The 25,981-nt window shown below is 44.4% G+C and overlaps 2 protein-coding genes across 4 annotated transcripts in view; one reads left to right on the top strand and one right to left on the bottom strand.

Annotated features, from left to right (window-relative positions):
* The window catches only part of ZDHHC14 (zDHHC palmitoyltransferase 14), a 248,302-nt gene extending 228,241 nt beyond the window's left edge, over positions 1–20,061 (bottom strand). The window contains exon 1 of one of the 3 annotated variants that reach the window (XM_074333749.1): positions 18,938–20,061. In XM_074333749.1, coding sequence (XP_074189850.1) covers positions 18,938–19,182 — 245 coding nt within the window. In that variant the 5' untranslated portion in view covers positions 19,183–20,061. The remainder of the gene's footprint in view (positions 1–18,937) is intronic. The other 2 variants (XM_019749318.2, XM_019749308.2) reach the window with 2 other exon arrangements.
* LOC109456740 (uncharacterized) lies at positions 19,711–25,649 on the top strand. The gene is made up of 3 exons (XM_074333968.1): positions 19,711–19,740; positions 19,856–20,438; positions 20,776–25,649. The coding sequence occupies exons 1-3, from the start codon at positions 19,711–19,713 to the stop codon at positions 21,342–21,344; spliced, it is 1,182 nt and encodes a 393-aa protein (XP_074190069.1). The 3' UTR covers positions 21,345–25,649.
* The last annotated feature ends 332 nt before the right edge of the window (positions 25,650–25,981 follow it).

The following is a 25,981-nucleotide window of genomic DNA, read 5'->3' as shown; positions in this document are numbered from 1 at the left end:
CCCTTCCCTCTGGGATCCCAATCTCTGCACCACCCCTCACGGTCCCCAATAGCAGCTTTCCGTTTAGAGCCTCAGGCCCCGTGGGAAAGTGATGTTAACATACACTCTGGAGCTGGTATGATTCAAACTTAATGTATGACCTCTTCCATTGGGAATTACTATTTAAAAGAGTGTGCCCTCAAAAGGACAAGGCTTAACTCAACAAATGACACCAAGGTTGGTATCATCCCAATTAGGAGAAGCAACAAAGAGGAAAAGATTGGGGTGGTCACCGTGGGGGTGGGGCTGGGGAATAATTACCCAGAATTCCCAACTGATACCACACCTAAGACTTAATCTGCATGCAGCATAGTACACACCCCTCTCCATACACTGAATTCTGCTTTCTTTTTAAGGTCAATCATTATAGCCAAGCCCTGAACCACAGCCTCACTAAAGTGGAAGCATTGCTGGGTTGGTATAAAGAATCATTTCTATTTCAGTAAATCATTGCTCAGAATGCAGTTCCATATGCAAACACGTATCGTGGTTATCACTCACAACACCACACACTTTCCACATCATCGTCACCGTTACTATAGACTCTTGGAGAGGATACTGAGCACATCACCACCCTCCAAAGGAGGAAAGAACAGTAAAAACCAACATTACGGAGTCTACTTGGGGAAGGTTTTACACTGGATCTTGGTGTAAAAATGTTCCCAGATGGGTTTCTCTCCCTCGTTTCATGTTTCTGGATTCAGACCCCCAAGATAATATGTTCGTAAGTGTATATATATGTGTGTATATATGTATACACACACACACACACATATATATTTATATATATATATATATTTTTTAATGAGCCAGGAAAATAAATAAACAAAACAGAGGATATTCATCTCCACTGCTCTTCACACCCCAAGGCTGAACTCCCCACTGCTGAAGGCACGTGTTAAATGCTATGCACTGACTGACTTAGGGGACCTGGATTTCACCCACTGCTTTGCGCCCACTTGAATGGCTTTTTTTCTGAGCTGTCAGCGGTGCATAAGGAATTCATTCATTAGCTCTTATCTACTGATGAGAAAAGTCTACTGATGGCAAAAGAGTGTATGAGAAAGAGAGGAAACATAAGCAAACAAACTAAGAAGTTACCTATTTTCACATTTTTTTCTGTATATCTAAAATACATGAAAATAAAGTTTATTTAAAAACAAGTTGTCTAAGCACAGAAAAGTTTCCAACTTTTGTTTCATGTCGATGAGCCAAGCACAGTGCTAGATGCTCCAGGTATGTCGGAAAGAAACTGTCAGAAGCTTCTATTATTCCATTCGTAGAGGAGAAAAATGAGGTGCAGACAGCTGCAATTCTGAGGGAAATGGGGAGAGACTCGCAATAAAGCAACTCGCAAAGGTCCACTAAGGCTTCTGTCAGCACCAGGAATCTTAACAAAGCAAAGCCGTACTATATAGTGTAGGGGGACATACACTGTTTTTCAATAAACACCGATTTGCCACTTTCAGAAAATACTCTTTTTGTGGACAACCAGCTCTTGTGATAGATGACTTAATCTGTTTTCTCATCTATAAAATGGGACTGATAACAGTACTCACTATCAAGGTTGTATGAAGATGAAGTAAGATAATGTACGTAAGCCCTTACAGGCGCCTGGCACCTACAGGCAGGCCACTCAGGGAAACGTCCTCACGCTGTGTGCCTGCTCTGCGCCAGGCACGGTGTGGGCACATGCCAGTGCCGCCTTAGCAGGCGACCGGAATGGGGGAGATCTGCACTCCTGTGCCAGGCCTGCCGCCTCCCTTGGCGGCCTTTCATCCTCCCCACACTGGTGGTTGAGAGCATGTGTTATAATGTCACATTAGCTAATGAGATCATACTTGCTAAACTAAGCTAAGCTAATGAGCTCTGCATAGCTAATCAGCTCTAAAGGAATGAGCTTTCTTTGTTGGTGATTAGGCCGCCCCCTAAGTTAATTCGGATGCTGGTTGCTGGAAACTAGTAATGTATTTTACCACAGAAACAATGTGACAGAGGACGGTAGGGTTCTCCAGCCAGCCCCACATCGTTTTTCATCTTTAAGGAAGGGAACAGTGGGGCAGGAGTTCTGGGTCCCAGTGGTTGTGGGTCTGTGGTTCAGGGAAGAAAGAAACTGACTGTTGTCCCCTCTCCTGGGTGTACGGGTTGGGTGAGAGTTGAAAATGAAAGAAAAAAAATAAGAAAATAAACATCAATGACTATTCCACTCTAACCTAAGTAACCACAAATTTCGCAAAATGTATGCTTCAGTTCATCACCTAAAAGGTTATTTACTTTTGCTACAGCTTGTGACACATCAAAATGGTATTTGTTCAAAGGAACAAAACAAAGAAAGTTTGCAAAAACCCCTTTCCCATCCAAGAGTGCATACTAGGAATTCTGTTTGCTTTTCTGTGCGTGTGCTAAGCTCTTTAATGAAAGCAGGTCTTCTGAAATAAGCCAAAGCTATGAACTCAAGTAAAGGTTGGCATACTTTTTAGAGTACAATGCAACAAGACCAGTTCAGAAAACAATAGTGTATGTACATCACCAGCCTGGGAATATTAACATCTTCAAATGATGGATGAAAGAGTGGTTCGCTCATCATTTTTCCCAAGGAAGAAATAAAGCTTAAAACAAGAAAGTATCAAAAGCATCTCCCCCTGAAGACGTTCTGTTGACAGTTACGAGGATGGAGAACATTACGCTCCCCACTACCCGCGTTACCCTCCTGACGCTGCGAAGGGATAATGCAGTGGGCAAAGCCCTGACTGGTGATCAGAAGATGTGCCTTCTCAGCCTACCTTTGCTGTCATGCACCTGTGAGACTTTGAGTAAATCAGCTAGCCTCCTGGGCCTGCAGTTTCCTCGTCTGTAAAATGGGGGAATATTTACCAGTTTTACCACTATATGAGCAGAAGTTAAAGAAAAGGATTGCCATATATAGCTAGTAAAATTCTAGAATAGTTTACCAAGAGATTGACTGGAGTCAACACTAATCATGAAAAAAGCATTATTTGAAAAGCACCTATTTTTACATATTTTTGTGCTTCTAAAAAAAAGTGTTTTAGAAGTCCATTATTTAAAATACCCATGTTTCTATTTGTCTTTGACCTCCATGTCTAAACATCGGGTTACTGATAACGGTCATTTCCATGCCTTGTATGAAAGGCTTGCGCATCTGACCAGACGTAAAGAATTATGCAAACATCGCATGTGTGGAAGGGGACCCGGAAGTGATCTCTCTGCTTGGGAGGCAGGTTTGATTGGCGCCTCCACTCCAAGGCGTCACTGTTTTAGTGCAGTTCCAGAATCACTGAATGAGTGCTTACTGGGTGCCACACTCTAGTAGCAGATGCATGGGTGCCAAAGAGCAGTAGGGCAGGCCGTGGGCTCAGTGAGCTCCCAGCAGGCAAAGAGGAAGGTGGGCAGAGTGAGCCAGGGCGCGTGGGGGGGTGTGAGGGGGCAAGTACCAGAGACACAGGAGGAGAATGCCGCGGGAATGCGGCGGGGTCACCCCCGGGAGGTCGGGAAAGCTTCATGAAGTGTGCATGCTTGAGTAAGACAGACCGGTTGTGTGTGCAATGCATTGCAGAGGTGCACGGTTGGAAGAGGGAGGAGTGTGTGTGTGTGTGTGTGTGTGTGTGTGTGTAGTGCACGAGCACGCACACAGCCTGGATCTCCTCAATGATGTACTGCTGGGTGTGGGTCCCTCTCCAAACATTTGGAAAAGACGCTATTGAGGGTGTCGGGTGCATAGGGAGCTATCCTGCCATCACCTCTATTGCCACCTTCCAGGGTACACAGTGGTGACAGTGGCACTAAAGACAACAGAAACATTTCTCACACAGGGGAGGACACAGACGAGGGCTCGAGGGCGGTAGCTGGCACGCTGGCTCTATCCCAACAACTCTCTAGAGTGAGCCCTCCATGAGTTACCACAAGGGCCACCCACACAATGGTCTAGGACAATGGTAGGGCCAGGGCATGAAAAATGAGAAAAGTTCAGCCTCTATGAGCTTATTTGGAATTTTGCAATTGAAAAAATGTCAGTTTTGTGTTTTACAATATATTTTGGTATAGAAATTACATTTGGTGGTGGGGAAAGGGGTAGGCCACCTAAGCTTCTTACTGTTTGGCTTTTGAAAGCCTTGAATCTGGCCCTGACGGTGACAACATAATTGAGTCTGAGGAAAATCCTCCTTGCACCAAAAGTCATCATCCCCGTCCCTTTGACTGGTATTTGTTGGGGGCCCACTGCGGGCCTGTGCCCACAACTGGGATCAGGCTTAGGGCCATCCCGACAGCCTGGTCACTGGGAAGGGGCTCAGGGATAGGGTTTCCGGGCAGGAATTCCCACCCCTTCTCAGGAATTCTTTCCACTTTCCCATTCCCGAATCCCGAGATACAAACTGTTTCCTGTTCTCCACAATGAATCATTTCCACAAAGTGACGGCTGATACTACCAACCACCTGGGTTCGAGGAGCTGATTTTCCTGATTTTCTGACCAACTTATCTCGGGATACAGGAATGGGAAAGCAAAACAAAATTCCCGAGAATGCGTGGGAATTCCTGCCCAGAAACCCTACTCATGGAGAACGAGTGACAGCAGGCACAGCCTCAGAAAAGTTGTGACATGCGAAGGAAAGTGCACGCGGGACAACTACCATGTGGGTTGGCTCCAGCCCTCCAAGAAGCCCAGCTCCAAAAGTGGAAAGTACGCGGATGAAGAGATTCTGGTTCCAGATCTTTCTTCTTCACGAGCCCATTAACTTTTGAGGGGGTCTGTTTTCTTCATCTGAATGACAGTAACAAGTGCTTTTTACCTTTGAAACAAGAATCTTAAGAGGGAAAAGGCACAAATTATGAGATCTAAGTCTATCCAAAGAAAAGACAAAGACCTACAACTACACATGAAAGATGGTGCAAACACCTTTACTTCTTATCTCATGGCATGCTGCTCATTCAGAGACTCAGAAAATACTAATCTTGGCCCTGACAACAGACCATAGCACCTCAATTTACATAGATATACAAGCTCCAACATACGGCACCTCATGCATGGCATGCAATGAATACTCGATAAATCTTTCTGGAGTAAAGAGACCAAGAAATATTAGTAAAAGTGGAAGACAAGTGAAAAATTCATGAAGAAAGATGTGGAAATAAACAAGCCTAAAGGAATGGAAATGAGTCAGGTCTGTTCAGAGGGATGCCTTTACCTATTTGTCCTAGTGCTGGAATCGGGAAAGCAAAGGTTGATCACCTTGAAAAATGGCGTCACTTTAGGTTCCCTTCAGAATATCACAAAGGTTCACAAATGTCTTAATTATTTTGATTAAACTATTAGGCCAGACACTTCAAGTAAAACCGTTTCTCTCTGAAGGCTGAATTAACCCAATTGACTATGGATACTGTGGAAATAAGCAAGCCACGTGCCAAAGTGACATTTATGTTTACTGCACAGACACGTAGCACTTTTCCTCTTCCCTGTGGTGGTCAGTATACATGCCAAGAGCAGCCCTACTGGTAGAGGAATCATTATGATCACAGAATGGTTTTCTCTAACCAAAAAAGGAAAATAAATAAGAATGGCAATATTTGTTCTAAAATAAAGAAGAAATATTTCAATGTCATACAATCTACTGCATTACTATAAAACATGTCCACAGTCTTCCTAACTCCAAAGAGAGAGTACTTCTTTAAACTTTTTTCTAGAGCATCACTCATCACTCCCATGATTCTGTCTTAAGTGGAGAGAGGGGAGGAAAACAATGGAATATTCAAAACTCTTCTTTGAGGGAGGGAGGTCTAACACACACTGAGAAGGACATTTACTTACATGTCCGGTTCGGCCTGGTTTCCAGCTTCATTTTCCCTTTTCTCCCCCCAGGCTCACAGGCCACAAGATGCGGGCACAGAGGGGTTAGAGCAGCAGTAGCCCAACCACTGGGGACTCTCCCTCCACCTGGACACTGTGTCCAGTCCCAGGACAGCCCCACCCTGACCCCATCAAGTTCCCTACGTGAGACCCTTTCTGCAACCCTAAAAACTGGAGCCTCGCCTGGCATTTTCCAGCCCACTGCTCCCCTGGGCACAAAGCTTCTTGCTGAAACTCAGACTTGGGCCTGAAACCCTGCTCTTCATGACATACCTCCCTGTCTCAAACTCTACCAAATGAAGTCACTGGGGCCACCTGGTCCCATCCGTTGCCTGCCAGGCTGCGTTCCCTCTTTCCCCTGCAGTTAGTTCATTTGTTCCCACCAATGCCTGGGTCATCCCCACTGGGCAGCTGACCTGTCTGCAACAGGTATCTGTTGTTACCTGTGGTGGACACGTCGTCAGCCAGACAGATAACCCCCGCTCTGGTCCTCTCTTCACTGTCCATTCTTTTAGAGCAGAAGCATTCATTCTCCTGGCTGCCGGAATGCTGGCATCTGCCAGCTATCAGCCAAGTCCCTCCTGGGAAACCTCCTGCGATGGGAGAGTCGCCTTGCCCCAGGTCTTGCCCCCTTCCTGGGGCAGCCACATCAGTCGCTGCTTATGCAGGAGTAGAACAGCTGCTGCTCCCTTACCTGGCAGATCTGCATGAGACTTTATTGCAATGCACCTGCCCAGTGCTGCTTTCACACCCTCGCAGGTGTTGATCCCAGAGCAGCCCCTGGTAGGCGTCCTACAGGCAAACCGCTGTCTCGGGGTCAGCTTCCCTGAGGACCGTATCCATGATGTAAACTGGGCCAGTCTGTCCCTGAGATACTCTCCCTCATCTCCTGAATTCCTCGGAATTCCACAGATAACCAAGGTGTCCCTTTTGTGCACCCATTTTATGCTGTCTGATTAATAAGTCCTTCTCAGAGGGGTGTATAAAAGTCTCTAGCATTTCAAGTCCAGTTTAATATGGAACACCATAAGGACTGGGGGGTGGTAGACAGAATAACGGCACCCACAGATGTCTAAGTCCTAACCCCTGGAGTTTGTGACTGTTTCCTCCCATAGCAAAAGGGACGTTGTGATTAAGTAAAGACCTTAAGATGTGGGGATTAGCCTGGGTCATCTGGGTGGGCCCAATCTAATCGCACGGATTCTTAAAAGTGGAGCGAGCCTTTCCTGGCTGTGGTCAGAAGGAGATGTGACTACAGAAGAAAGACACAGGGAGATGGAACATCACTGGCTTTGAAAACAGAGAGGGGGCCACACGTCAGCTCTAGAAGCTGGGAAAGACGGGGAATAGACACTCCCCTCGAACTCCCAGAAAAGGAGGCAGCCCCGCTGACCTGGATTTTAGTCCAGGGAGACCCAGGTCAGACTTCTAACCTACAGAATTGTAAGACAATCAATTTGTGGTCTTTTAAGGCAGTAACTATGTGTATGGTAATTTGGCAACAAGAGAAAATCGGTACAGGGGAAAGAGAGAATGAGAAGGGAAAACAACTCCTCAGTTATTTCTACACTTGAACTCTCCCATTTTGTGCTTGATCAGGACTCCCATTCAAGTAAGCTTGAGAAGGTTCTTGAAAATACCAAGTAGGGTCAACTCTGCATGACAGGAAAAATGTCAGCCCTGACTAGATAATAACTAGATAACTAGGTAATTAGCCCTGACGATGAGTGGGCTTCTCTAACTATCAGTATCTATTTACCTTTCAAAAGACAAGAACATACCTTTGGAAATATCTGGGCAAAATCTGCTTATAGCTAATGAACTAGAACACAAACAAACTCAGTTGTCTCCTAAATAGAGTAGCAATCCCCATTTGAATGTGAGTGTTAGGACCATTCTGGAATTTAATTTGCATGGGTTGCTATCTTAAAAAGCAGCAGGAAAATTTATATCGTTAGTAAGTATGAGATTATCTAAGTAAAGTATTCTCCCTGGTTAGAAAGACCAATAGACTAAATATAGCTGCAGAATTTAATTTGACTTTGGCTTATATGTTCAAAAATGCCCTTATCTGCCATCAGGAATGTGTGTATAGGAAACTCATGGCATGAAAAGACCCGAAAATAGTACCATTCAAGATGATAAATCGTGTTGATTATATAAATCTGAGGCCTACTCGAAAGATCAGATCCCTGCGCGTCAGCAGCTGTCTGCTCGCCCACTGCTGGGGCAGCTGGCTCCGCTGCGAGGCCACCGCAGGCTGTGACTGGAAAGGCTTTGGTGGGTCAGAAGCCAGGCCTCTGGCCTTCTCAGTAACCTGGGGGAAAGTCAACATCCTCATACACACCAGTGTCACAGAAGTGTCCCTACCAGGGCTCTCCCAAGTCAACAGATGGGGGACTGCTTTACATAGAGATCTTAGAGAAAGAGGTTCTCATCCCTTACTCTTTAATAAATTGCGAGGAAAACAGAAAGGCCTTGAACATTGATTTTACCTGTTTTGTGTGGATTACCTTTCCACACAGCGGTGTGTGAGTCTATCACAATAAATGTAACTATCACAGCACAGAAGGAAATCTTAGGAAAGAAGCTGGGAGTGTGGTCCAGGAGTGGGGTGCTGAGGGCCTAGACCACTGGGACTCGAACTACTTTCCCACCAGGACACATGTGACAAAGGACACCTCCCAAAGGGGATCTGGGGGTTGACACAATTGTGGATGCATTACCTAGCTGCAACCCCTTTCTCCTACTCAAAGGCACACTGGAACGGAAGTGGTGAGAAGAGCTGACCTTGACTCTACCGTAATTTGGAAAAATTCTCCAACTTCAGCACTCTAACTTTAGTGTTGTTAGTTATACACTAATCGCTGCAACTCCAAACCAGTCTCAAAACTGCATTTGAGAGTTTCTGGTAGTAAGTTTTCCAGTTGCTATGGCTGTCTAATAAACTTCTCCAAAACCCAGTGGCTTAAAACGGCGACATTCTTTTGTTCATGAACCTGCAATGTGGGTAGAGCTGGGCAGGAAGAGCTCATGTCTGCTCCATTCAGCTTCGACTGCGGCTCAAAGACTGAGGGAGGTGGGGATGGGATCATGAGAAAGCTCACTCACTCACATGTCTGCCTCGGCAAACACTCAAAAAGGCAGAGGTTGGAACAGCAGGGACGTCCAACGGCATCTCTATGCGGCCTAGAGTCTCTCGGCATGGTCTCTGTGTTATGTAGCTGACTCCTTACATGGCAGTTCAGGGTTCCAGAGGTGCATGTCCCAAGTAAGAGAGAAAGACAGCAGGCACGCACCAGGCGGAAGCTTTATCACAATCCTAACCAAGCCTCAGGAATCACACAACATCACTTCTGCCATGTTCTATTCTGCAGAACTGAGTCACTAAGCCTGGCCTATATTCAAGAGGAAGAAGAATTACACTCCACCTTTTTTTAATGGGAGGAGGGTTAAAGATTTTGTGAAAATGTTTGAAAACCACCACATTCAGTATGGAAACAGAGAGGAATAATGCAGTCTAGGAGATATTTTACAAAAGGATTAGTTGAGTAGAATGACCTAAAGTAGGTGAGAAAGGGTGAAAGGAGAGAACATTTCCAGGATGAATTCTGGGGACTAGGAGAGTGTTGTCTTTACTGAGAGTGGTGGAGCCATGAACAGCGCATTTAGTTTTCAACAACTTGCTTTCTGGGCATCAGAGGACACCTGGGTAGAGATCTCCATACACAAGAGGAAATGCAAGACTAGAAGGCAGATGCTCCAAGCAGGAGAGGGAGAGAGAGAGGAAGAGAGAGAAAAGTCACATTGCAAAAAGCCAGAGTGATCACCATGATGATTCAAACTTGCTGGAAAAAGTAAGAAAGACAGAAGGGGAATGAACAAAATTAATGAAGGGCAAGGAGGATAGAGCAGATGTAATGCAGGAGAAAAAGAAATAACAAAAGGTAAGTAGAAGACGAACATGCTAGAAGCTAAAGGAAGAAAAAGCCTCAAATGAAGAGAACGTAGTCACAGTCTCTTATGCCACTGAGAGTAAGAGGAAAAAATCCTGAAAAAAAGGACACCAGACTTTGTCAAGGAAGTAGACAGGGACACGCATTTTGGGGACCTATTTTATTTCTATTATCTGTACAAGGAGAGGTCATAATTTCCCATGTCAGTAAGTAGAACTAATTCCTCTAATAGACTCTAGTGCTTTGTGTTAAAATAAGCTGTTCCTCTGTATTTGTGAGAAGTGCCTGAAAAACCACTGAAAGATAGCAGACTTATGAAACTTCACTTCTTTCCCAAGTGATGAGCCCACCTCCCTCCACTGATAAGAATATCTCAAGGCAACTACATCCAGCACAGAGGGCCCCTGGCTACACCCTCCGCTATCAGCCACCTTGCCTACCATCACATTCGGAAGGTTCTCAACAGCAAGACCAGTCCTCATCGACTTGGAAATCAGCAGTTTTTAAAACCTAGTTTAAAGATGTGTGGAAATCATTGTATTCCTGTATTTAAATGACATGTTCTGTCCAAATGTGCTTACCATGGTCTAAAATAAAACTGTCTCCTTAGTGTGGAAAGCATGTCTACTTCAAAAATCTCTAGCGGGGGACAGGGAAGTCCATTCTAATGATAGGTCAGCAGTGAAAGGCCAAGGAGGTAGAGGCAAAAATAGGCGAAAATTAATGACAGTACAACTTCTAGAGATTAGAAGAATGGAGTTGAGGGGCACACACACACATACACACACACACACACACACACACACACACACACACACCTGTCACTTTTCTCTTTGTTCTGGGACTGATCATGGCAGAGGAGAGATTTTCTTTGTCATGTGCAGCATCAGGGAGACAGAAGAGTGGAAGGGCTGAGGGCTGGCTGGTTTCATCAGAAATCCCTTCTATCAGGATTGTCAACGAAAGCCAGCTACCTGAGAAGAGATGGGTAGCAGAATCTTAACTACAAGTATTCTGAGGGGCTATAGCTAAACTAGGCATGAAATCAGAGAAGAGCTTCCAAACCCAAAGTATTATAAGTGAGAGGGGGTGCGGGAGGGGAGTTAAAGCCTTCTTTTAAAATCAATGAAAAACTAGCACTAAATTAAACTATGAAGGTAAAGATGAAATTTTTGATAAAAGTACCTCACTCATCATAAGGACATACATTTCTTGAAACCTTGCTCTTAATTGTAAACAACTTTAATGATCAGTTGATAGTCATGATTTGTCATTTTGATAAATATTTTATCGTCATGTAAAAGCTATAACAGATTGAATCCCATGCTACTCTCAGTTACCCAGACCTGAACATTGGGTCTGGATGTCACGGTCATTGGCAGGATACACTTAAGAACAAATCAAAATCTATGAAGAGGCAGCCTTGCATATTCTACCCTATAAAATGACAGTGAATATGAAGAATCCATAAGTCAAAGAAAAAAAGATTAGAAAGAATATGAAGAATTGAGCATATTTACACAAATAAAATCTTATAGTAATAAAACTAACTATACACATATGCACCAACATAAATTAATATGAGAAACACAATATTAAGTTTAAAAAAATCACAAATTGAAAGTTGTAAATGTAATCACTCCCACTCTAACAATGAGAATAAACCAGATTAGCTACAAAAGTAGTTTTAAAAATATATCAGAGGACTGAGGATGCGAAGAATCCTAAATGTGTCAAGACCCTCCCAAAAGAAAAAAGGCCGACATCTGCTCATTCCTAGCAAAACGGCAAGAACAGAAATCCACCATAGGCAGCAGTAAGGAGAAACCAGGTAAAATTTTAACCAAGTTTAATAGCTACATGTGGACTGCCATATAGGATTAAAATTCCAAGGAGCCTCAGCCAGAGAATAAACATATCACCAGCCAACTCTTTCCTATGGATCATCACCAAACACACAGCAAGAGTACAACAAAGGCTGGGGGTGGGGTAGATGAGTCGAGAGACATCTGCCCTGATGCCTATGGAACCTTCCCCAAGGGTAAAGGAGGAGTCAGAGCATAAAAACTGAACAAATCTTTCTTAGGTATGTCAGGCCTTCATCCAGGGCACTGCAGCAGACTCCAAAAGCTGGGGCCCGACAGATGGACAGAGAGAGATGTCCTGAGGTGTAAAATACTGGGGCAGGACCAAAAGAAATCTCCCCAGTCACCCAAAAATTTGTCAGTGTGGCTAAAAAGCAGAAATCTTCCAGTTTGGTAAGCTAGTACTGGGCAGTGACATGTAAAGAAATCTTCAGAGTTTTGCCAGGCCTCAGATCTCAACCCCTGCTAAAAGGAAAGTCCTGATTACACCATCAAAACATTTATCATGAAATCAATCTAACTAATGCTTCAATAAAACCCACATCCATTTGAAACACAAATGAGATTGACTCAGCCCACTCACCAGTGGCCTGAAATAAGAGCATGCCCTTTTAAATGACTACAGCTTTTACAATTATTTTACACACAATATCTGCCACTCAATAAAAAATTACGAAGTACACAAAGAAGAGAGAAAATATGACCCATAGTCAAGAGAAGGAATAACCAAAAAAAGCAGGCCCAGAGATGATATTGATGTTGGAATCATTAGGCAAGGATTTTAGAATAACTAAAAAAAATATATTAAATGATCAAGTATAAAATCTGGACAGGAACAGATGGGGAATTTCAGCAGAAAAATGGAAATTATGTTTTAAACTACATTTTAAAAAACCATTTGTAAAATATAGAAATGTTCAAAATAAAAAAATAAGATATCAAAAATGGCTCCACATAAATGGGACACAGCAGATGGAAGGATCAGTAGACTTGAAGACATACCAATAGGAATTATTCAAACTGAAACACAAAGAGGAAAAAAATATTTAAAAAAAAACAGAATAAAGTATCCAAGATGTATGATGTATGGGACTATACAAAATATGAAAAATTTCTAAAACTGATGAAAGGTATTAATCCACAGATGCAAGTAGCCTTAGCAAACTCATAAGCAGGATAAATATCAAGAAAACCACACCTTGACATGTCATTGTTCTGCTGTTGAAAACAAAAGATAAAATCAGCTGGAAAAAATATTGAACCATTACATACGGGGAAATGTTAAAAAAAATAATAGCTCACTTTTCATCAGAAATAAAAGAGGCCATATTTAGTGAAAAACTAAACAAAAGTATTAAGATGGTCCCCAACCCTTACCTGAACCAACTCACATTTTATCAGATCCAAATTCCTGGATGTAACTAATTGTAAGTATCTATTGACTATCACTGTTTTCCCTTTCATAACAACCTCAGCTACAAAGAATGAATGCACTTGAATGAATGCACTTCCTTGAAATCCTTAAATTCTCTTGCTAACACATAATAACTCTGCCATGAATAAATTATGTGTAACATTGTACTACAAAAGAAGAATCTCCAGATTATACAGATATGGCCCATTAAATAATTGACCATCACTACTACCCAATTACAGAAGCTACAGGAATCTTTTCTGCATAATTTGGTATCACTTCCCACAAGCTGAGGAAGAACACAGTAAAAATAAGTAGTCAATAGTATCCTTAAGAGTTTTATTAGATAAATTCAAGTATCCAAAGTCAAAAACCTATAAAATGTGAAATTTATCTAGGAGCTGGTGGATGTTAGGTCACATTTACATATAATACAGAAAACTTTATTTGCTAAAAACATTTAGTTAAAAAATAAGGAAAAACTAGAAAGAAATCTTGATTAGCCAAGAGAACATCCCAGTTATATCACTAGCTAACTCGGTAACTAAAAAGCTTTTATTTCCTCCACTTCACAATGCACTTGAAAGGGATGATATTTGATTCTGAATTCAGAAGAATTATATTGAATAATCAAAGCTTCATAGGCAATTATGTTCCATAAGGCATTATTAATTACAAATTTGAAGAATGTTCACAACTTTACAAAATGAAAAACTGAAGCACAAGGAGGTTATGTTTCAGTATTTTGATGTTACCATCGAAACCATATTTGCAGCAGCAAATAAAACAAATGGAGTCCCTGCCCTCATGGAACTTACACATGCTGCTCACACACACAATGAATGGGTTCATGTACTCATGTCAAGGTGTCATGAACAAGGTTTTGAACGCACCTACAATTCTTGTGGGGCCACAGTGGGTTCTATCATACCCTTGACACAGCCTACTGTGCTAACAGGGACTGTTCGGTGGTGACGTGCTAATGGCCGTTACTACCATCTTATCAACCCGTGGTGTAATACGATGCGCAGCATGGCCAGCATAGAAGATAGAACGCTTTCCAGATGTTTTCTGAGATGATGGAGAACTTGATGCAGTTCTGAACAGATCAGGTAAGAAAAGATGGGGTCCTTCTATGGTATAAGGGCAGTCAACATCTTCTGCTAGATAATAAAAGGTTTCCAATCATAAGGAAGAAATTATTGGAAATGGCAGTTTTGTTTACAGATGATAGTCCCCTGTTCCATCTTTGAGGCAAACATAACCCTAGTTCCACTGACTATCAATTACTCATCAATTACAGCAGGTCCTCGAATAATGCCATTCCATTCAACATCATTCATTATAATGTTGATGAGATGCCTTAGGAACCTAACTCCTACCAATTAGCCTGTTTTGAAATTGGTTAGTGATACATTTTGCTTAAAATCACAGAACCTATCAATAACAAAGTTAAGTGGGGAGTTGCTGTATTTCAATGGGGATTAACCAAAGAAAGGAGGAGGAGGAGGAGGAGGAACTCGTGGAAGGAGGGAGGGAGGCAGAGAAGAAAGGAAGAGGGGAGGACAAGAAGAAAACATATGGCTTTTTAAAAAAAATTATCAATGGACTTCTAGTGATGAGAAATGTAAGAATGTTCCCACACTCTCAAGTGTTTCAGCTCCAGAAACATCTTCAAACTGTGGTGACAGCACAGACTTGGGAGACAGTCAAATCCAAGACCTGAGCCTCAATCACTTCACCAAACCGGATGGTCCTGAAAACATGAACCTCCTCTGACCTCCCTGGCTGTCCCCTTCTTTCTGCCCCTGTCATCAAGAGACTTCGAAGTGTCAGTATTTCAGGACCAGAGACTTTATTTTCAAAATTTCAACTCTAAACAAAAGCATGCTGTGCGTGCATATGTCAGAGAGAGAAAGAGAGAGACAGAGAGAGAGAGAGAGAGAGAGAGAAGGAAATTGATAATGTTCACTGATCTTTTCAAACTGCAAATCTGGGTATGTGCGAATGAGGACAGTGTGATGAGTCTCTGATGAGCCAGCCCCTCACCCCCTTAGCACTGCAACCCGCGTGCTCCCTTTTCTCTTAAATATAGCTGTGAAATGCTGTCACGTAGCATCCATACTCCATATGTTGAATAAAAGATGCCAAAGACAAATAGCCCTGTCCTACTTGGAAAAGAGTGGCGTTGTATCAGGTTGCTTCTAGTAGCTTTCTTTACTATCTTCAGGGTTCTGAGACAGGAGCTCCAAAAATAGACATGCAATCCAGTCCCCACTTCTCCTAGGCTTCCTCAGGGCTCTTGCTCAGGGCCTGGATGAGGGCGGTCCCCACACATGCCTGGAGGACCCCACTCTGAAGAGGCAGCAGTGAAGCCATGCCTCAGGCTTCTAGGAAGTTCTTCATTTCAACTGCAGACTACACAGGGCTGCGTTCTTTCAGCCCTAATATGTTAGCACTGCTGTGCTTGCTTATTAACCCACGTACCCCTTCCTTCACAGGCTGTCAGAAAAGGGGAACTCGAGTCCTAGAGAGGCTACTTGGAAGGTTTCCTTTAATCATAGGCACCGTTTATTGAGCACTTGCTATTATATATCAGACACCGTACTAAGTCCACTTTTGCATTTAATCTTCACAACATTTAAAGACAGATATTATTAATCCCATTTAATAGATTGGGACACTGAGACGTTAAAAAGTCAAATAATTTGCCCAGGGTCATACTTCTGATAAGAATCTTGGGCTCTGTCCATCCAAAGTTCCTGTTTGGAACCATTATTCTATATTGCCAGGAAGCAGCACAGGGGGTCAGAAAGGGCACTGGCTTTGCAGTCAGAAGCCCGCCACTAATTATTGTGTGACCTTAGGTGGTTGTTCAACCACCCCAAGCCCCTGGCATTTCATCTTCAACGTGGGAATAATAATGTCTTTCCCTGCCTTTCTCCCAATGTTGAAGGTAGTATCAACACGTGTGGCTACATTCCAGTAAGTCCATTTGTCTTGGACAAACTTCCATGTCCATCTGTCTAAGTTCAGGGACAAGGTGGGGTGGGAGCAGAGTCGCAGGCTGAGCGGGTCCACAACTAACTTCAGAAGTTCCATGTCTTCTTTTTAAATTTTGAATTTGCCTTTTTGTAGCTGCAGGGGGAAGCATGGGCTCTGATGTTTGGAAATGAATTCTACTCATATTAAAGTTATCTAGACATGAAATTCATCAAACTAGGCAACCACATAGTAGGTGCTCAATAACTAACTAAAGGAAGGACAGAAAGAAGACACGTAATGAGCAGACAAAACTGGCATTTTCTCTTGATCTCTTTTATCTTTTAGCATATTTGTATTTCATTACCTATGCATGTAACTAATTGGTTCTCTGAGTCTCTATCAAATTAATTTAACCAAAGTTATTTAATTTCACTCTGTCATTAGTAATGATAAGAACTTAAAAGCAATACAGTGACACCTATTCTTAGCCAAACCACAGTATTTTACAGCGTGCACAGCCCTACGATTTTTCTCAGCTGAGGCATCAGGCTAGGATGGGCCTACCTTCTTGAAATCTCAAATTGCCTAATTGAAGCCACCTTCATGGAGACCACACACACACACACACACACACACACCTGATATAAAAATGAAGCTGCCACTAGTAGCTAATAAACCCCAGCACGTGTTTATTCCTACAGCCATCAGTTAACACAATGCTGATGCAGAAAAACATCCCGACAACCTGCTAGTGAGGACTTTGGGGAACTCTTGGGAGAAACACACTCAGAAATAAAGCAGTGAACATGACTTTACGATGGTTTGGTTAAAAGCAATGTTTGACTGAAGAAAATAAAAGGTGGTAAAAACTGGGGGGAGGACCCCTGACCATATAGTGGGGATTTGAGGGTATATAGAAAATGAATTATTCATCATTCTACATGAACACACTTGTGGCTGAAGCTCTACAACACAATCACATCAACTCTACTCTTAAAATTGCTAAAAAGAGCAGAAATGCCAATGTCAAAACTTTTTTAACATTAGGAACACAGTGAATGCTCTGTGCAGTGGACCACCTGTAATGAAAGCCACCACCGGAAGACTGGCATTTCTGTGCAACCACATGGCAGCATCATGCCAGAGCCTGAATTTAGGTCTCAGAATGCAAACTCAGAGGGCACCTCCAGGCCCTCCCAGGTCTGTGAGGACAAGGGTCTGGCTCCAGTGAGGATGAGGAGAGCAGCAGCACACAGCATTTCCCCTGCCATTCCCACAGCCTCTTCACAACCTTCCCTTCCCAACCCCAGGTCCCCGGCAGACTTCACCAACTAGTCTCAATTGTGCACAAAAGTTAAACTTCTGGAAGAGACCTGGAAATTTTACATAGTTGGAAATGGAGGGGTTGTGTGTGAGAAAGCCTGGCGGGAGCTTAAACGAAGCTCTCTCTCCTCACCTGTTCTAACTCTGTCCTCTTAAAAGTGTTCCTCATAGCACAATGTCCAGATACAAAATGTTTTCTCATAGTCAGAAGGCCTTAAGTAAAAATTATTACATTGTTACATTATCAAGAGAGCATGGATTTCTGATTGAGACAGCATTTGGAATATCAAACTCCAGGTACAAAATCAGAGGCTATTACTACTTATCAGAGACAAAAGTAAAGAAACACAAAAGGTTTTAATTAACCCCATTCAAGAGACACAGATGAAAGAGTATCATGTCCCATAATAATCAGGATATGGGAAGGGCAAAGAACTCCCAGGAATATATTGCTTTTTTTAATTTGGGGTGGGGGGCAAACTTTCATCCAGCGACAACAACTTTCATCCAGCTAAGATACCAGGAATTACATAAGAAGCTGCATTGCAAATGTTGGACCCAATAAGAACTGAAATTGCTTCTGGAATGTGGTTAAAGTGCTTTATCTAATACCATTAACAAATAGGAAGATCTTTCATTAGTTGGCAGGAGGATAGTGTCCACTAGCCAGTTTGATTTTCCTGAAAACTGTGAAGACTCATATGCATATTTTTCCCCCAGATAAAAACCCTTAAAGTCCCAAAGTATTGTTTCTGGAATCAGAAAGTTGCCAGGAAGTGTCAACACTTTTCCTCTGAACCGTCCTAAAGTCTCCTTTCACCTGTTCCTGGATGTTGGGAGAGGAGGGAAAGTGTTTGTTTGCAGCCTATTTTCTTGAAACTTTTAAAAAAGAGTTTAGAAACCTCATAGTAAATCAGAAATTGTGGATCAAGAGTGAACATCTATGGAAAATGAAAAATGAAATTATCCTTCTAGGCCACCTTGGGTGGCCTACACTTTGAAGCCTAAAGTGACCAAGATTCTTCATTATTCAGCGAAGGTGTGTAGAAGATTTAGTCAACTGAGCTTAACAAGATGCCCTACAGCTTGTGAGCAAGAAAGTCGATTCTATTTATCCCTGACTTAAGACTCTGCCTCGTGCCCCTTCCCACGGGCTACATCTGGGCTGGTTTGCTAGTCTCCAGACTCGGTAGAGACGGCACCAAGAATCAGTCACCTGCGAGGTGTCACCCTACGCCTGGGGGCAACGAGGCCCACATCCTTAGTGTCCCTCCCCACTTCTCTCTCCTTTACTCCCAGACCCCATCCAGAACTCCATTATCTCTGGGGACCAAGAAGCAAAAAGACCTTCAAAAGGAAAAGAGGGAGAGAGGGCTTGTATTATATAACAATATTCAGTAGATAAGGCTTCTAGAAAACGAAAGTAGCGAGGGGAGGGGCAGGGGTCGGCGGCGGCGAGGGGAGCCGGCGTGGGGAGCTTTCACAGCCACTTACTCGAAGGCGAAGAAGAGTCCGCTAGTGACCAGGATCAGAACGAGAGTCAGGTAGAAGACGCCCGTCTGCCGGGCCATCATGATCCTCCCGTTGCAGAAGAACTTGTTTCTTCCCGGGAAAACCTCCCATTTCCTCCGGGCCGCGATTTTCTTCTTCTTGTGGGGCGACTCCATGGGGGAGGAGCTGTGGGTGCTGATCTGACTGTACTCGCAGTCTTTCATGGGCCCGCCGCCGCCGGGAGGCATCCACGAGGGCAGCCGGCGGGGGGCGCGCACCCCCAGAAGCCCCCCGGCCGCGCGGGCCCCGCCGAGCCACGACCGCCCCCCGAGCCGCGGCTCAGCGGCCCCTAAGCGGGCTTTGGGCTCGGCGACAACTTTGCGGAGGACACCCAGGTTAACCCCTCGGGGAGCCCAGCTGTCATAGCCGGATCCCCCTCCTGGAGGGACGGTGCTCGCCCGCAGCCCGCGGCGGCAGTCCTCAGTCGCTTCCAGCCCGCGTGCGAGGGCTCCGGGTCCCCGCCGGGTGCGACGGGCCGCTCCGCTGGTCCCGGGCTCGCCGCGCGCCCGCCCCCTCGTACAACCGCTCGCTCGGTCCCGCCGCCCCCGGACCTCCGGCGGCGCCTCGGCTCCGGCCCGCCGCCCCCCGAGCGCTGCGCCCCAAGGGGACACCAGGCGGCGGCCGCGGCGCCGGCTTCCTCGGAAGCCACTTCTGTGCCTCGGCCAGGTTTATTCTAATCCTTCCTCGCAGCGGCGGATCCTCCCCAGGAGAAAGCGATGGAAACTGGGAGGCCGCTTGCGGCACCGGCAACCCCTCCCAGGGGTGGGGACACCAAGCACGTTATTCTGTCAGGAGCGGGCTGGGCGACAGCCTGGGCGCTGCTGGCGCTGCGACCCCGCGCCGGCGCGCCTGGCAGCCTAGCTGAGTCCGTGTCCCCGGCGGGGGCTGCCGGGGCCGCCCGAGCTGAGGGTCGCGGCGGCTGCTCGCGGGCTGCGGTGGCCAGGGGTCCCTCGCTCCCTCCTGCCCCATAGGAGCCAGGCCGGGCGCGAGGAGGGCCGCAGGGGGGCGGCGGAGAGCGTCTCAGGGCCGCGGGGCGAGCGCCACAGACACTTGTTTGCAAGGCTGAGCCCCGCGCGCGCGCGGTGCTCGGAGCGGGTCCGCCTCCTGCCAGCCGGGTGGGCGGTGGCCCGCGCCTTGCCAGCCCGGCTCCTCCTCCCGCTCCTCCTCTCGGCGAATCCCCGCACCGGCTCGGCCGGGCCCCCGCCCCGGTACCCTCCCCGCCAGCCCCGCGCGGTCCCGGAGAGGGCGCTGGGCTCCCTCTGGCACCTCCTGAGGACAACGCGGCCACGCCGCGTCGTGCGCTCTACGCCGACTTCTGTCCGCCCCTCGCTTCTCTTTCGGTGTTATTCCCAGCAGCAGCTGCAGCTTCGGGACACACACTGTCACACAGCAACAAGCAAGCCCATTCTTGCGGTTCCCGGGGACCTGAAACCCGCGCGAAGAGGTGACCCTCCCCCCTCCCTTCCTCTTCCTCCTCCCGCAGAGGGGTGCGAGGTCGAGTTCGGGGGACTCGACTGCTGCCCGGGAATGGGGCGGGTTCCCCGGCGACAGTATGGGGACAACGGCATGAGATGGAGGCTGGGGGTGGGGGGTCTCAGAGCCGGGTTTCCAGGATTCCCGCGGGGAGAGGGGCAGAGCGGAGCTCTTGCCTCCCGCCTGGAGGACAAGCCCCGTAGCGATCGGGCTCTGCGTGGGTTGCTGCCTCCTGGGCCCTTGCTTTCTCACTTCCCTGCACGGGCGCTCACAATTTGCTCGCTTTATTTCTCTCCTTTCCCCTCGAGCTCCACAGCAGCAGAGCGACCGCCCGCGCGTCCCCACCCAGCCCGACAATCCCCGCCTGTCGACTCCTGCGCTCGCGCCCTCCCTGGCTTCGCCGCAGGGTCTGAGCCCTCCGGTGGTGGACACAGCCGGTTGGCAGCAGAAAGCGATTGCAGCCGGGCAGGGACCCTCGGTTTTCCGAGCCCCACTTTCCTTTTACGGCCCACTGGGATGTGTAGTTCTTCCTCTCTCCGACCGGCTCCGAGAGGAAACACGACTTGGGGACCCAAAAACTACAAATCCCTGCATCCCCCGCGACGAGGGCGAGCGAGGCATGGTGCTGGGCATTTCTGGTGCTCAACGGTTGGAAGTGGGAACGAACAAAAGGAATGGTGGGGAACGGCTGTGCCTTCTCTGTGGGGGTATTTACACGTCACCCACGTTCTTATCTAATCGTCACCACAAACCTCCCAGGCACTGTTGTATCCAGCTTAGAGAACGCTCAACTGCTTGCCAGAGATCACAAAGCCCCCCGGTGGTAGAGATGAGATTGAACCCAGTCTTGAGAATTTCTCTTACAAAGCTTCGGTGAGCAGCGTCAAGAAGATGAGAGTTGTTTATCCAAGAGAGAAAAAGAATTGGGACCAGTTGGAAAGATCATCCTGTAGTAAGGAAAACGTGGTGGGACGGCAATTAGACAATGACATGAAATTATAAAGAATTAAGGGGAAAAAATGGAATTTACAAGCGTCCATTGCAAAGCAGGTTAGGGGAATGGGTAAGATCTTAATACAATTAGAATTGGGTTCCAATGGTTTTAGCTATTGCATGATGGATGAGCATATTATGGGGACAATTAAGTACTTTATGGCTGCACTAAAAAAAAAACCTGGCAAGCGTCAGATGTTTCAAGTGAAAGCTCTCATATGCTTTCCTGTCCTTTTAGCTCATGGGTTGCGGTGATGTTATTACAAGCACTTTTCGGGGGTGTTCAGTTAACATGCTAGATCCATTGAATTGATGGCTTTTAAAAAAAGACTCCCATTCTTGTTCTCAATTAAGACCTAATTTTTCTGGCATCTTGGTCATGCTTTTTAAAAGTCCTCTATTAGAGAGAGATACATACTGAAGTATTTTCATGTGCTTTGAACCAAAATTAGCAAACTGTTACAAATTATTAATCATCCATTGCAGATAATTAGCACAAATTTAGCAGCTTAAAACAACACAGTTTTATTCTCACAGTTTCTGTGGGTCAGGTGTCCAGGCACCTGGAGTCCTCTGCTTAGGGTCTCACACCTGCCATCAAGGTGTTTGCCAGGCTGTGACCTCATCTTGAATATGGCAGAGAAGCTACAATCTAGTTCAGGAAACAAGATTGAAACACGAGAAAGAAAATAATAAAAATAGCTATCTTTTCTGGAGTTATCTTCTCATATTAGCCAATATCATATCTTGGTTCTTTATATATTTAGCTCATTAAATCCAGAGGATGACCTGCCAAAGCAAGGATCATTATCTTTATTTCACAGCGGAGGAAACTGAAGATCAGAGAAGTTAGGTGATTTGCCCAAAGTTTCACAGCTGCCTCGTAAGTACCTAAGTCAGGATTTCAGGACAGGTATGCATGTCTGATTCCCAGTTTTCCTACTCTAGCCCACTACACAATGGAAAGAGTACATTGTGTCTGACTAACTGCCAACTGAGTAGAGAAGAGTATCTTGATTTCAGAACAGAGAGAAATCTCTGAGGCCTCGGCTGGACAGTGGGACTCCAGGACTGTGACAATTTGGACAGGCAGACAAAGGGGGTTAGGATCTCCGGGATATTGGAATGATGGAAAAACACGTTTCTAGTGGGAGTAGATGCGACAAGGATTCGAGTGTAAATAGTTTACTCTGGAGGTTATTCCAGAAAACACCAGTAGGATAGTGAAGAAAGTGAGGTAAGGAGGGAAAGGAACTTTAGAAGTGTGCATGATGAGCAAGTTACACTGTGGATACTGGAGGGTCAGACGCTCCAGGAACTCTGGGAAGTGGTGCAGAACCTACCTCATGGTTACCCTAGTGGAGGGGCGAGGGAGCTGGACTTTATCCACCGACCCGTCCATTATTAGTTGAGAGCTCCTTCTGGGAGCATTAACTCTAACTTCCTTACATGTGACCACTCTCCTTAAGCTACCATAGCCATCACTGCCAGGAGCACTTAGAGAACCAAGCTGGCCCTCCCTTGACAGGTGGTAGTGTGTTTGATTCCAGCTGGTCTTTCCCTGTTCTTATCTGACTTGTGGATGCACTGACAACAAGGGTTATATAATTAACAAAATTAGAGCTCTGTTCCTTTCATGTGAGCAGCTCAAAGCATTCCACAATCCCATCTCAGTAATTCTCAGACTACCTCCAGGCAGCCAAGAGGAAGTATTGTCTTATCACTGGTGAAGGGGGAAGACACCCATAACCCAGGACTATATGATTCACATACCTTCTGGGGCCGAGATGAGTGTGCACCCAGTGTGGTCAAAGTACCTAGAGATCAAAGGGACATGGTCCTAGAAGGAGAACTTTGAAACTGCCAGAAAGGGACTTCCTCTGAGAGTTCTAGGATGGCAGGAAGTAATTGTTGAAACTCCCATACCAAGAAAATTCCTCAGAAAACCAGACACCCTAATACCTTCCAACTCAGAGAACTTGCTCCCATTTTTACATTTCAGCACATCTGGGTAAATCTTGTGTTAAAACATAAAAGATGTTTAAAGTAATAAACTTGGCATTACAACAAAAAAATTAGATGAGGCAGAAAATAATCTAGAATGTTCTTGTCATTTTCCCCAAGTGACTTTTTCTTGCCTTTTTTAAACACTGAAAAATTACTTTTTAGTATTTTAATTAAAAAATACATGTATATTGAAAAAATATAAAGAAAAAATTATATTACACATAAATATTAAAAATAGAAAAGTTCAAATTGCCATCATCTTAACAATCATCAACGTTGTCACCCATCCTTATATAATTTATTTATGCATACATACACTCATACACATATATCTATGTCACTTAACAAAAATGGAATCGTATCAGGCATGCTTTCATCCTGTGTGTTTTTTTATAATCGTAGTGTTTTTCCTCTTAAACTCCCACCCCTACTCTTTCCCAGGTAACCAGTGTTAACAATTTGGTATATGTCCTTCCCCAGGCTCATGTAGTAATTATAAGCAAACAGAGGGTGCCAAAAAAATATATACACATTTTAAGAAAGGAAAAAAAACTATTAAAATTGTAATAATATATACTGTTAACAAAAGATGTACAAGTCACATTTGACTTCGGCAATTCCAAGAGGTGCTCAAAGTGGTTACTATCAGCGTAATTTTAATAATTTTTTCCTTTCTTAAAATGTACATATTTTTGTTTGGCATCCTCTGTGTATGCAGCCCATATTCCAAGTTCATCAATTGTCCTAACAATGTCCTTTATAGTTAATTTCTCCCGGTTCAGGATCATACATGGCACTTACTCATTAAGCCCCTTGAGTCTCCTTCAATATAGAACAGCCCCACCTCTTTCTTTTAGTTTCTTGCTCTCGGCATTTTAGAGCATCTTTTTTATAGGCCATATTCTGTACAGTGTCAATCAATTTGGGTTTGTCCGGCATTTCTTCACAATAAAATCCAGGACAGGGCTCTCAGCAGGTTTCAGCCATGAGCATGCAGACAGCCTTGCTGAAGCCACAAGATAATTGCCTGGGTCAGGCCCACGCCCAGGCCCACAGTTCCCTCACACACTGATAAGAGCATTTTGAAGAAGCATGTCCATCCTGCTTCCACCTGCAGGTGCTGGATAAATCTGGAATGTGCCTGACGCCTGAAATACTTGTTAGTGGAGAGGCAAAAAAGTACGCATTCAGTTTTCAAGAAGCAAAAATTATTCTTCTTGAGAGGTACAAAGGCTCCCAAACCATTTTTTGACGACATCAAGTGTGCACCAGAACAGTAAACATGGTCAAAGGAAAAGCTTCCTATCGGCAATGAGAAATAATTCTACCACTACGAAAATGAAACCCCGGCAGCAGACACCAGAGAGCCCAGTGCTGAGTTGTCAAGTTTGGTTCCAAAGGTGAGAGCCCAGCTTCTGTTTTCAGAATGCCTATCTGGACAGTCATCACTCATTTGCTCCCCAAAGGATGTGAGCAAAACAAAGAAACACTTATCTCAACTAAAAAGACTGCTTCGTCAAAGTGGATTTCAGTTCTTGTCTCCTCTGTAAAGAATGCATTTTGAGAAATGTCTGATGCTACTTCTGAACTAAAGCTACTCAGTGACACAACTTGTTTGACTTTTGCTTATTCTTTGAATACATGGAAACGTATTTAAATATATGTCCAAGAACAGACTTTTCTTGGCTTCCTTGGAATTTCTGGGAAATTAAAACCTCATTGGATAAATAACTAAAACCTACCTACCTCGAAAGTTGGTTGGGAGATCAAAAAAATATGTGAAAGTGCCTTGTAAATAGTAAATTCATAGGCAGGTATTAATTATATTCTTATTGGTTTCCCTTTTCTTAGCAGTTTTCACTGTTTATATCATTTTCTTTCAAAATGAGATTGAGACCCTTATGAGAGTATCTACTTATGAGAATTTCTTGGGGGTCAATAGAATGATTGCTAATTCAGAAAAAAAAAAGTATCTTGTTCTCCCACAAACATCTGTATAAATTATACATTCGTAAGATCTGAACATTAGTCCTGTTTGGGGTATAAAAATACCAGGGATATTCTTACTATAGATTATTCAATAAGATAGAGTGCAAACATACTTTCTAGAAATTTTTATTTTTATAACTTTTGTTGTTCCTATAATAATGTTTCACCTTAAAGACATTTGTTCTGGTACAGACTTATTTCTGGGTTTCAAATTATTTCAAAACATAACATAGTAACTTATACTTTAGTTAGTTTACATCTTTTCTGAAACAACATAGATATAAGTTTTTTTAAATAAGATAGGATTGTTTTCAACTTTTTTATTTCTCAATATTTAAATATGTTGGGGGGAAAACCAGGTTATACATTTTTCGTAGGAGTATCAGGAAAATGATGTGTCATTCTCAGTATTAGGTCAAAAGGCCCATGGGGTTGGTTTGTTCCAGTATTTGTGGTGTTTATTTTGATCATTAGCATAAGATGATTCCACCAGGTTTTCCCAAAATGAAGTTATTATTTTTCCTT

The sequence above is a fragment of the Rhinolophus sinicus genome, linkage group LG05 (assembly GCF_036562045.2).
Source record: "Rhinolophus sinicus isolate RSC01 linkage group LG05, ASM3656204v1, whole genome shotgun sequence".
Lineage (NCBI taxonomy): Eukaryota > Metazoa > Chordata > Mammalia > Chiroptera > Rhinolophidae > Rhinolophus > Rhinolophus sinicus.
The sequence above is the reverse complement of the archived record's forward strand: the minus strand, read 5'-3'. Positions and strand labels throughout refer to the sequence as shown.

What these genes read in the sequence shown, in the direction of transcription:
- LOC109456740 (XM_074333968.1), top strand. Translation starts at nt 19,711, where the DNA reads ATGGAAACTGGGAGGCCGCTTGCGGCACCG. An exon ending in GGAGGCCGCTTGCGGCACCG is followed by an intron (nt 19,741 to 19,855) that starts GCAACCCCTCCC and finishes CTGGCAGCCTAG; the next exon opens with CTGAGTCCGTGTCCCCGGCG. An exon ending in CCTGAAACCCGCGCGAAGAG is followed by an intron (nt 20,439 to 20,775) that starts GTGACCCTCCCC and finishes TTTCCCCTCGAG; the next exon opens with CTCCACAGCAGCAGAGCGAC.